Source organism: Geospiza fortis, unplaced genomic scaffold, assembly GCF_000277835.1.
Source record: "Geospiza fortis unplaced genomic scaffold, GeoFor_1.0 scaffold405, whole genome shotgun sequence".
Taxonomy (NCBI): Eukaryota; Metazoa; Chordata; class Aves; order Passeriformes; family Thraupidae; genus Geospiza; species Geospiza fortis.
The window spans coordinates 2451336-2463657 of record NW_005054415.1 but is presented as its reverse complement, the minus strand read 5'-3'; the positions used below and the strand labels follow the sequence as shown (position 1 = coordinate 2463657).

Here is a 12322-nt window from a genome sequence, read left to right as displayed (position 1 = left end):
ACCGCGCGGCCCGTTCCGGCTTCGCAGACTGCGCTTAACCTGCCGTGACCCCCGGCTGACAGCTCTCGCTGGAGCGCCCTGTGCCGGGGGACTCGGCCGGCCAGTACCCGTGTCCCTTAGGCTGCTGTCTAAGAACAGGTGTCGCTGGCGTAGATTGCAGTTTCCTATTGGCCTGAGCTCGTAGCAGCAGGTGCTAGTATGGAACGTGTAACCCACCTGTGGAAGAAGAGTTGGCGAACAGGATTGACTGGTCAGTGCTCCTGTTCGCCGCCGCCAGCGCTCTCGTGTTGTCCGGCAGGTTAAGGTGTGGGTGAACGAGGGCCTTGGGTCCAAAGGTGGTGGGGAGTGGCTGTGCTGGGGAGAAATGAGTTCCAGGGTGAACTGACAGCAACGGTTGCTGGACAAGCACGTAACACTGTGTGTGCAGTATGCACTGTTCTCTGGTGCTCTGCTGAAGTAGCTCAGTTTGCTCTCAGCTGTGGGAGTGGCTCTCTTTGATTTGTTGACGTTTCCAGAAAATCTTTAGAAGAGTGCTCTGTTCCAGGCAGATAAAGTTTCTTTTTCCACTTTGCATTAGTGCTGTGTTTGATCATGTAACTCCTGTTGGTGAGAGGAGAAAAATATGGCACGTATTACAACAGTGGGTAAAATGAGCCTTTTTTTATGAGAATATCTAATGTAGAGAAAGGAAAAGGTGCAAAAGCAAAGAACTTAAATGTTATGATTTTGCTAGTGATAATTTCAGTTTTTTGAAGTCTTTTAGAGTGCTGATGAAGTATCAGGTGACTTTACACTTGCTCTGACTGCTGGTGTGTGTTGCATACCTGGAGAGTGTGGACATGAAGTTATGCCTGGCAGCAGGTGGCTTTTGGTCTCAGTGTGGTGCTGTGGATAACTTTAAAGGTCTTTGCAAGAAGCAATATTTGAAGTTTCTTCAGAAGTTTTGTCTTTATCTAGTTGCTGTTTTAATGAAGGGAAAGCACTAGAGAAGAAGGTAGCTGTGGGAGGAGGACAGCTCAGGAGGGTTGCGGTTACTTGCTATTCCTAAAGCAGGAGAAATCAGTAGAATGCACTGGCACACCATTGAGCTCTTCTGGATGAGATTCTGTGAATGTTGACAGTGTGAAAGGAGAGAGAGGGGGATGGTTTTGAATGTTTTTATTCCCTTTCCATAAAATGAGAAGAGAGTATTGGGTAGCTAGAGAACATAAGCAGTTATAGATACATTTCCTTTAGAGCTAGGGTTTTCCACTTTCATGCTGCATAGGAGTCCATGTGATTAGAAATAAACTTCTAAAACACCCTGGAAGGCTGCTTAAATGGCCCTTTTCTGGGGAGCTTGTACTCTGAGGTTCTGAGTGCTCCACTATAAACAGTATTTTAGCAGGGGTGTGAGACTGGAGGCAGTTTAACAATAAATTTAGGATGATACCATATGATTTGTAACTGGCAAAGCAACTCGATAAAAGTCATCTGTGCAAGACAACCTGGAAGTTATTCCTTAGCTTAACTAAGGCTCAAATAATGTTTTATTTGCTCTTAATAGCATGTAAGTAGGCAAAGCTGGAAGTGTACTGAGATACACAGCTGCTTTCTGAAGGGTGGATCTGGTGACTGAGCTGCATGTAACATCAGTTCCCAAGCTGCCAGAGAAGTTCCCTGTTTTGCTGGGAGTGGGTCAGGCTGGTTTTTACCTGCATGAGTTGTTCTTTGTCCTGCTGACTCCTTTTCTCCTATCTCTGGTTCTGGGATAATGCAGCTTGTATTGCCTTGTTGTAAAAACACTCCAGCCCAAAACAAACAATCTGATCCCACCCCAATCCCATAATCACTGCAGATTCCAGCTAATTGTCTTCCAACCTGTACCTCAGCTTCCAGCACTTTTCCCTCTTGTTGGAGCTGGAGCTCAGGTGCTCTTTGTGCGTCAGTTCCTCCACCCTCCGGTCACGCCGGAGTTTCCCGAGGAAATGTCTCCTGCCTTCCTGGCCCAGTGTCTTCCTGTCTTACTTAGTCTGGCTGCTTGGATGGAAAAGGCCTGTGGCACAGCCCTCTGGCATGACTCTACTTTCCAGACAAGAGATGGGGAAAAGTGAAAACATCTTCTCCCTGCTCTCACAGGGCAGTAGCTGTGCTTTGACTTTCTCTCTTCAGCAGCTCAGAATGATGTGGAACTCTGGCTGCTGAAGAGGAAAAAATACCTGGAGGAACCTATTGTATATTGGAATGTTTGAGATGATTTTGGGTGGAGAAATTAATTGTTTTTCATCACTTTTCTGGAAGGTGCTTGCATTTTTTTAATGGTTAGCTGCTGCATAGCCTAGAAGGCTATGATTTGATATTGATGTTTCTTTTAAATATTTAAAATTCCTAGACTTTCTTTGGATAAATTGTCTGGGTGTGGTTTTTTTTGTTTGTGGAACAAGGAATAGCAAGACTTAAAAAAAAAGACAGAAAGAGAGGAAAGCAAGGACATACACAGTAGATGACACTGAAACTCCAAATACTGCTGAAGTCCTTGTTATTGGGCTGCTGATTTGAAGAGCACTAAGCCTTAGTGCTAATAATGAAACCATTAAATAAGCCACAGAGAAACTTCTGTGTTCTGTGGCTTTGTCTATTCCTGGTGGTGTTCCAATGCAGATGAAAACAAAATGACACATACATGATGCAAACTCAATGAAAGGATCATCTCTTCCCTGGGAATGACAGAGAATTTCTCTAACTGGGACACTTCAGAAATGTGCAAAGTCAAGAATATCTGTAAGGGACAGTTCTTAGCAGGGTCATGGTTCTGTCTGATGCTGGAAATGGGAAGGTGATAACTTTAATATTTGCCAGTGTAGAAAGTCTTCCTAAACTGTGCTGAGCCAAGAGATGACCCTTTTTTTTCTTCTCATTGGCAAGATGAATATGGAATGCAGAATGTAGAGTCTTTTTCTAGCAGAAAGGAGGCAGAGATTCAGGCGCAAAAATAGACACATTATTCTTCTGGAGCATATCATAGAGCTTTGGCATTTTTAACTCTTGTTGGTCTTACGTACATAAAGTTTTGTTCTGAAGTTACAGAACCATAATGACTGCAGAATTAGATCTGAATCCTATTTATATATTGAGTCCTGTTTGTCTGTTAAATGCCTGTTTGTTCTGTGTCCTTTTAGGGTACAAATCCAAAGGGCCTGAGGACACTCCGAAGACACTGGGAAGTTGCAGCCCCTTATTTGGCATACACGTTATGAACCCTTTCTGGAGCATGTCTACAGGTTCTGTGCGCAAGGTGTGTAATGAATGGATGCCAGGAAGTGTTGTCATGCTTGGGAGGGGTGGTAGCAGTGCTGGGAAAAAACATCAGGTGATCTGCACATGGTGTTTTATTGTGCATTTATCCCGAGGGTTGTGATCACCTTCAGTAAAAGTGTAAACTAGCTTTGAGCTGTGTTAACTGGAATGTTCCTGTGTGTAGAGTCTGCTTCAGAATTTGTTGACTTTTTTTATCTGAAGCATCTTTAAGTAGGAAATGTGAAACAAATTCACATGGTGGAAACACTTTTTTCTTAAGACATTTTAGTGTCTTATGTAGAGCTTAGCCATAGTATGTGCAATGAGCTTTGACAAAACTATGCCTCTATAGTGCTCGTGCTGCTTGAGGTTGTAGCAGTAATAAAAGCGTGGGAGTTCTAGGGTTAATCACTTCCCAGGTGTTCAGTACTAGAGCAAATTATGTAACATTGATCATGAGTCCAGGTCTTGGGCCCTTCAAAACACCGCAGCTTAAATCCTGCTTCAGTCACCACACGTAGCCTAAGCACAAGTCTGTAGCCTGCACATTTGTCCTGGCAATCCGTAGAATGATTTTGAAGTCTGTGAGTAGTACAGTGTTTGTTTGCAGTGGTTTGTTCTTTTCTTCTGAGGAAAGACAGCAATGGCATAAAAAGGTTCCTATAGTAAAACTACTTAAACTTGGTGCAACTGTCAAGGGGTGATTCTTTCACTGTAGGAGTGAATTATAGGATCAGTTCCAAGTGGAATGTTGATGTCTTAAGTACAGGCAGGAAATGAAATGCATAAAACCTTGTTTTTTCATCTCAGTTTTACTACACTGCTTTAAAGAGTCTTTGAAGTCTGCAGTGTAAGGATGCTTGTCAGGAGAAATGATTTATCTTGATGCACTGTGTGCTAGAAATAGATTGACTTGTAAGCTGATGTTATATACTGTCTGGTTTCAGGTTCTAAATAAATGTAAGCCTCCTTAAGCATTTGACCTAATCTGCAGATTTCCTATCCAGCATTGAATACTTTTGTACTTGTAGGTTGTGTTCAGTTGAACAAAAGTCTATGTAAAAATACAATGCAAAGGGACACCCCTCCATGCCCTTCCTCAAGCAATAGATCACCAAAACCCAAAATATGTTTCATTGGCCTAACTTGTAATTACCATAATTTGGTTTAAACCTGTGTTAAAATATGTTCATGTGTTAAATGTGTCTGAAATATGGCTGTGATCTCATGGTTCTCCTTTGGTTTGACAGAGATCTGACACTGAAGAGAAAACACTGAGTGGAGAGCTTCGAACCAGTCCCCTGCGAGGATCTGCAAAGAAACAGTTGCCTTCCATCCCAAAGAATGCTGTGCCAATAACCAAGCCTGCTTCACCTGCCACCTCCTCCCAGTCCACCAATGGAACACATGCTTCCTATGGGCCTTTTTATTTGGAGTACTCACTACTTGCAGAATTGTAGGTTTTCACTTTTTTCATCTTTTTTCGGTCACTGGGCTTATGCTTCAGTGGGGAAAAAACCCTGCTGGGGCCTAATTCTTGCATGGTGTCTGTCATAGTCCTTCAAGGCAGGAAAACATTGTGTGCAGAGTTCTTTTTCTGGAGTAGCAGCCTTGATCTCTTCAGACAGAAAGGGAGAAGAAAAATGAGATTTTAAGGGGTGCATTTAAGATGTCATTCTCTCAAATTATTACATTTCTTAATCTTGACATAAGGACATCGTGAGTTTAGTTATTCTAATGGCTTTTTGGTCAGAAATACCAAGTATTTGAAAAAGTATTTAAATAGAAGCAAGCAGATGTCAGGTGGGAAGATGCTTATGAATATATGGTGCTATCTAATGGAGTTAGGATGTGGGGCCTTCCTTCAGTTGTCACATGAAACACTTGAACACTGCCTGATCCACTTGATCAAGTGGATGTTGGGAAGTCTGTATTCATTTCTGTGATATTTAATGTGAAACTTGTGAGGGAGGAGTTGCATTTTACCCATCTATTGATTTGTAGGCTGCTGTGGGAGCATAACAATCTATCTTGGGAACCTTCTAGTTATATAACTGGTTAGTGCTACAGAGCTGAAGGGACTTCCTCTGTAATAGACATACTGGATTCCCAAGTATGTGGTGCCTTTTGGAATGAAATCCCTGGAGTCCTTATGCAACACTGAGTCTCAGTTCTTGTATTTAACTGTTAAATTGAAAGGGAGAACTCTCAAAACATTTATTTCTTTTTCAAGGAATTGACATTGCCTTTTAATTCAAGAAAGATATTTTTCTTCTGAGTAAGTTATATTGGTACTATAATGCAAATTCATTATTGGGGAACTAATAACAAATACTAGGGAAATGGTAAGCAGAGAACTGTGTTAATGTTTTGCTTTAAGATTGTTGTTTATTTGTGCAAGTATGTAGAGTTCAGTTTAATGAACTCATACGCCAAGTAACTGGAAAACCTGTGAAGTTAATTTGGTTTTTGGCTTGTTTTGGCCATTGTCAGTGTAATCTTAGCTTGATCTGCAGCATAGTGTCATCTAAAACTGAAAAAAAAACTTGTTTAAAATTGAGGTTGGAGTTTGATCGCATTTCAGCAGCACCTCCAATTGACTGTGAATCTGTGTTCAAAATTACTTAATTGAATTTCTTTTTTCTTCCTTACTTTGAGACTGGGGATTCAGTAGAAAATTGTACATTTCTGTACTGACATATGTTAAATGCATGTACTGAGGGAAGAGTTTTTGTGCTTCTCTACTTAGTTTTATCTGGAGGAATAGTGTTCTCTGCTAGTAAGTCTTCAGGTGGAGTGGTGTGAAAAGCAGGAGGGAAGAGTGTGATTTGACTATATTTGTCACCTCCTTCTGTGAGCCACTTTGGGAATTGGGAGTGGAAGGAAGCCCTGTTGGGCTGTGGGTGGTACATGCTGGGTTTGCTGTGTCAGTGTGGCTGTGGAGCTCTGAGTGCTCACTCTGATTGCAGCACCTTGGTGGTGAAGCAGAAGTTGCCAGGTGTCTACGTGCAGCCCTCATACCGATCGGCTTTAAGTAAGTTTAAACTTAATTTTTAAACTGTTCTATATATGTACATTTGTTAATTCTTTCACTCAAGCAAACTTTCTTGCTTCCAGTGTGGTTTGGTGTGATATTCATAAGGCATGGGCTCTACCAGGATGGTGTGTTCAAGTTCACTGTCTATATTCCTGATAATTACCCAGATGGAGACTGCCCGGTAAGTGGTTGTGTCTTGGGTTTTTCTTCTTTTCTGGTGGTGTAAGTATAGCTTTTTGTTAAAGCTGATACACCGATTAGCTTCCCTTTTCCTTGAACTCATTTTGTTCACTTGACTGGGCTCATTTGCCATGTCTTGTACGCATTTGCAAACCACTGTGGAGGAATTGCATTACTCTGATTACTGAGACTGGTGTGGAGTGAACTTCCTGAGGTCAGATGTATTAAGGTGTTAAGTAATCAACCAGTTCTTTCCCTCCACTCTTGATTTGCTACTTCCTCAGCAGGATCTTGAAACTGAAGCCTTTAAAGAGGTATCACAGTTCTGAGTAGTGATATAATGGAATGTAAAATCCAGACACCTGTGCTGTGCTTGCTATAATACTGCAGAATTTCTTGATTGTCTCTTCTACATTACATTGAAACAAGGAACTAAAATTTGAGGAGAACATGGTGAAACAAATGGAGAAGGAAATAGGTAGTATGGTATTATATTCCATCTCTTTCTCTTTAGTGAAAGGGTTCCAAGTTATTAGAACAATTTTAAAATAAAAACAAAAATATACTTTGTGGTTGTCACTCTTCAGAGCAGCTTACCCTCTTGGCCATGCTTCTTTAAGAGGGAGATTTGAGGGCGGGTACACACAACTGCTGTGTTGGGTAGCTGCCTGCTTGGTGTCAAGTTTTATGTAAAGCTCTCATCTTCAAAATAACAGAACTAGTTGGAAACCTTTCTCTTGAAACTCAGTTTTCTTTTGGAAGAGCACGTGAACACATTCATGAGCTGTACAGAGCTGAAGACACCAAGGTGTCCCTGCTCAGTTTACTTGAGCGTATAGGATAAAAAAAATATTGATTGTAGCTCAGGTACGTAAAATGCTTTCAGTCACAAATCGCTAAACCAGAAAAACTCCTTTAATCTGTTCTTATCTGATATTATTACCTGTGTTGGCACTAGTGCCTGTGCAGTTAACTGGATTAGTTTCCTGATTTGGTGATAGCATGTGAGAGAGAACAAGACCCTTCATGTTACACAGGTGTGTTGGGTTACAGTTCCACAGTTGGTAGCAATCACTTGCAGTTGCTTTGTTTTAATACAGTAACAATTAAGTATTTGGGAACAACATTTGACTGACCTTCACCCAGTGATGTTGGCATTAGGATTGAAGTTGTCATAATGAATTTTTTTTTCTAACACAGCGCTTGGTTTTTGCCCTGCCTGTCTTCCACCCACTAGTGGACCCTTTATCTGGTGAACTGGATGTGAAAAGAGCATTTGCAAAATGGAGGTTAGTGCTGACAATTTGATGGATAATTTGAGAAGTTGGTTCCATTCTTCATCATGCTTTGTTCTTTTCAGGAGAAACCATAATCACATATGGCAAGTGTTAATGTACGCTCGCAGAGTGTTCTACAAGATTGATACAACCAGTCCTCTGAACCCTGAGGCTGCAGTGCTGTGAGTATCTTCCACGTGTATGGGCATGGCCTCTTTAAGAGGTTTTGGCATAAAAAAAAAATTGGTTTTTTTCAGAAACAAGAGGTTTGTAAAATTCTGTCCACTCGTGGTCTCTGCCTCCAGGCTTGGTTGTGTTAGGAACTCAAGTGGGGGTTTGCCAAGTCTATGCTTCTAGAGCAAACTTGTGGCTCCTTGCAGTTACTTAGCACTACTTACTTCTGTCTTGCAGGTATGAAAAGGATGTTCAGCTGTTCAAAAGTAAAGTGATAGACAGTGTCAAACTATGCAGTAGTCATTTATTTGATCAGCCCAAAATAGAGGACCCCTATGCAATCATGTGAGTACTCTGAGCAAATTCACCCTGTCCTAATGTTTTGAGAGCAAGCTTTGGTGTAGTTGCTGATGGCAACCTTTCTCTGTCAGGCTAACTGGCTTGCTTGTGTTATAGAAAAAAAAATCTCAGAACAATAACCAAACAAACCTCAGAACAAACAAAAAGCCCTTAAACATCCACCTCCCTCAAGCAGAAATGCCCATGAATTAATATTGCTTTCTGGCTTTCCTGAGCTCAGTTTCCATGACTGTAGCTTTGGTCAGAGTTGTAAAATCCTTCTAAAGCTTGCATGCATGGGGGATGGAGTAGTCAGCTTCATGATGAATTGTTGAAAAGATCCATGACAATATGAATTTAGTTTTAACTATATGTTTTAACACCACTTTAATTTACTTAAAATTCAATGAACTAAACAAAGGAAAATCACTGCTTTCTGCTCTCTTTGCTGTAGTTTGTGAAAATGCCAAGTAAGAGTAAACTATACTTTTTCCATAGTTTCTCTCCATGGAATCCAGCTATACATGATGAAGCTAGAGAGAAGATGTTGACTCAGAAGGTACGTGCAAAGTTCACATTCTCACTCTAGGAAGGGTTTATTGCCTGATAGAGGAAGAAAGATTCTCTGTCTCTGTGTACTAGAGAGACCTTTTCCCAACCCTCTTTTGGCTCAGCAGGAATGCTGGAGCTGCTGTGGTCTCCTAACGAAGCAGTTATGTCACTGCTCTAACTTCAGTGTGTTAAGTAATTAGTCACTTAGCCAGAAAGCTTTGTTAGTACAACTCTTGGCACAGCGCAGATTTTTTTTTTGTTGTTTATGGATGGAAGGGATGAAGAGATTCACTGGCAGCCTGTTAGCTTGTCCTGCAGTTGTCATGGCTGTTACCCATTTCTTCATTACCTGACAATCCCCAGCTGCTTTGTTTTCTTCTGTTGAGATTTTTCATTACTGAATCAAAGCTTCAGCACTTTCTCCTCCTTGCAAAGTTTCTGAAGCAGCACAAGCACAGTCTCTTGCTCACTTCTCTAATGCTGCAGATTTCTTATGAGACAACATCAGTTCACCAAAAGGTGCTGAGAGTTCCTTCCATCACAGAGTGTTCTTTCTGACAGAGCAAGAATGTGTTGGCTCATAGAGCTTTCACCTTATGGGTGATGGGATGCAAGAGATTCAGACTGTTCATGTGTTTTGTTTTTTTAATTACTGCTTTGCACTTGACAAGGCACACAGCAATTCTGAGTCTGTACTGAGTGGCCTGACAAGTCAATCCACTTGTAGTACAAAGGGATTCTGAAACAGTGGCTGCTGTCATAGCTGGACTGGCAAGGAAATGCACTCTGAGTGTTTTGGTTACTGACTTGGCCTAAAGCTGTGTTAGGGTTTGCTGGGGTTTTGGGTAATGAAAAATTATTTTTTGTCAGTTTGAACTTGCCTTCCACACTTCATGCTTTACCCTCATGTTCTTGCATGTCTTCTGGTATGAATTAAGTTTTTAAATTGATCTTAATACAACACACTGCCTGAGCTCAGTGTGGCAGTACTCCCAGCTGCCAGAGTCACATTAGAGCCTTAGAACACACAGGAAAATATTTTGGCCAGGTTGACTTATTGATGTTCATAGAAAACCTAAGAAATACGTTTCATACTTCTTTTTCTCATCCCTTTCTCCTTCATTCTTCACCTCCTTCTTATCCTTAAATCAAAGAAAAATAATAGCTCAGAGTACTTGAAATGGAAAGGGTCTGGTGTCTCAGAGACTGATAGCCAACAGTGACCTTTCTTTTGTCCTGTTTTCTTTGGTGATGCCTGTTGTTTTCATTTTAGGTGAAAATAAACATCTTCAGTAACTATTGCATGCATGGTCCTGTGTTGCTCCAGTCAATTGTTGATAGGAATGGCCCAGCTTCTGTGCTGTAGATGTGTCCAAAGTGTCAGTGTAGCTGACAACATTCCTTGTAAAAACAAGTTCCCAAATCTTCCTACAGCCCCGGATGCATGTTTATTATCCCTGAATTCTGTTCCTTGGGTAACAGCTGGGCCATTCAGGAAGGGCAGTGATGTCCCAGTTCCCTGCTGAGCACTTGGCTTTTCCAAGGTGTGGTTCCTGTGTGCAGCATGGGAGAGGCCCCTGCCACTGCCAGGCTCATGCTGAACTCATCCCTCTTGTTTGCTGTTGTCCAACGTGTTATGGCAGCTGTGTCACATGTTGTCACCTTTGGCACAAAGCATGGGGAGGGGCAGAAGTGCAGGTTTTCTCTTCCTGCTCCATTAATTTACTTTGTCAAGTGAAAGACTTTCCATGTTACAACCAAGTCTGCTCATGCAGTTTTCACTTCCTAGAGCTCAGCACACCATTCCAGGTTTGATGTAGTTGTTGTACACTTCCTGCTATTAGAATAATTCTGCAAGCTCTTCTGCTGCTTTGGCCAGCTAGAGGAGATGTCTAATTTACTGATCTCTAACTACTTTGAATCTACAGATGCTCCAAGTTGTATCTTTTTTTCTTCAATTTCAACCTTTTTTTTTTTTGTCTTCTAAATTGCAATAGTGAGTTCAAAATGTTTGTTGCACTGTTGGGTAATTACTGTTCAAGCATTTAAATGTGACAAATGCTCAGGGAAGGACAGGACCATCCTTGGAAAGCATTAGGAAACTCCCATGTTTAGCAAAGGCATTAATTGCTACTTTTGGCACATTAATTTGGGTTCCCATCCACTTGTGGGGTGCATTGTTCCTCCCCAGCATTGCCAGGCAGAACTACAGGAGCAGTGCTGGGGGAGGTTTGGATTGACATTTCTTTCTGTAGAACCAAGAAATGTGCAGAGGAGCAGTGCAGTGCTGGGGCCTCCAAGCAAAAGGAGTATCCTTGAGTCTTTATGGTGGGATAGGGCAGCTGTACCCAAGTCCTTCAAACTCCTCTGTTGTCAGGGTAGTTCTGCAGATGCCACACATGTTCCTAGAAAGTAAATCAATGGCCATCTTACTGTTCCTCTTTGAGTAGAGGAAATGGTGCAAGTCTCTTTTGTGCTTGTATTTGCTAAAGGTAAAATAGATGGAGGGGGAGTTGAGAGGGTTTGGGTATGTTACAACTGTAACTTTAGCTTTGTTTTCCCCAGAAGAAGCCGGAAGATCAGCACTGCAAAAGCATGCACGTCTCTGGCCTGTCCTGGGTGAAGCCTGGCTCGGTCCAGCCCTTCAGCAAAGAAGAGAAGACGATGCCCACTTAGCTGTCCTGGACACTGGTGCACAAAACACTTTCTGGGGGTGGAGGGTATGTAACGGAGGGAGAAACAGCGAAGCAGCAGTTTCCTTCTTGACTACGGATTAGTGAAACCCGACTGGTAGCAGTGACTGCAGTAAACCTCTTCAATGGATTACTGACTCTTAATGTTTTACATATGCATTAGGTTTTAAAGGCTTGCCTGGAGTTTGGAAGTCTCTCTTGAACACTACAGTACTTCTACCTGAAGACTGTCTAGGGTGGGTAATTCCTCAGGGCTCTGAAATGCCTGGAGGTTTTGGGTTGGTTTTTAAGCTTTTATTTTTTCCCTCCAGGAATAGCAATTTTTTAAGAAGAATCTTAAATCACTGGCGGAAATATTAGTATGGGAAATACGATGCCAGAGTTGAGCTGTGTTCATGTAAACTAATATAGCAGAGTTAAACACTATATTTAATGGTTTTAAATACTTTTGGTTTCTATTGTAAATATGTTAGGATTTGAAATTGTAAATAGACGGTTAATTGACTCCATTTAGCACTTTCCAGAAGTAAAGCTGGGGATGATGTATGATGTATTATTGATTTGTAAATGGATACTGTCACTAAAGCGCACATTAGTCTGGCAGGGTGAAAGCAGAAATGTCAGGCTTGTTAGAATTTTTAGTACAGAAACACTAAAATCAAAGCTTTTAATGGTTGTCTCTTGAGCTAATAAAATCTTAGAGGGTTTTAGGTTCCCTAGGTGTCTAGGGGATTTCTTAGGATAGTTGACTGATGTGTGTTAATAGTGACAAAATAAAAAGAAACTGTGCTCTA

The 12322-nt window shown here is 41.5% G+C and overlaps 1 protein-coding gene across 2 annotated transcripts; it reads left to right on the top strand.

Moving 5' to 3' along the window:
* Nucleotides 1–3161: 3161 nt before the first annotated feature.
* On the top strand, nt 3162–12322 carry AKTIP (AKT interacting protein). Of its 2 annotated transcripts, none has more exons than XM_005426450.1 (9): nt 3162–3274; nt 4527–4732; nt 6246–6310; nt 6394–6494; nt 7694–7782; nt 7854–7952; nt 8182–8289; nt 8782–8842; nt 11404–12322. In XM_005426450.1, the coding sequence occupies exons 1-9, from the start codon at nt 3233–3235 to the stop codon at nt 11509–11511; spliced, it is 879 nt and encodes a 292-aa protein (XP_005426507.1). In that variant the 5' UTR covers nt 3162–3232; the 3' UTR covers nt 11512–12322. The 2 variants fall into 2 exon arrangements, with proteins under 2 accessions (XP_005426507.1, XP_005426506.1); XM_005426449.1 differs by having other exon boundaries at nt 11401–12322.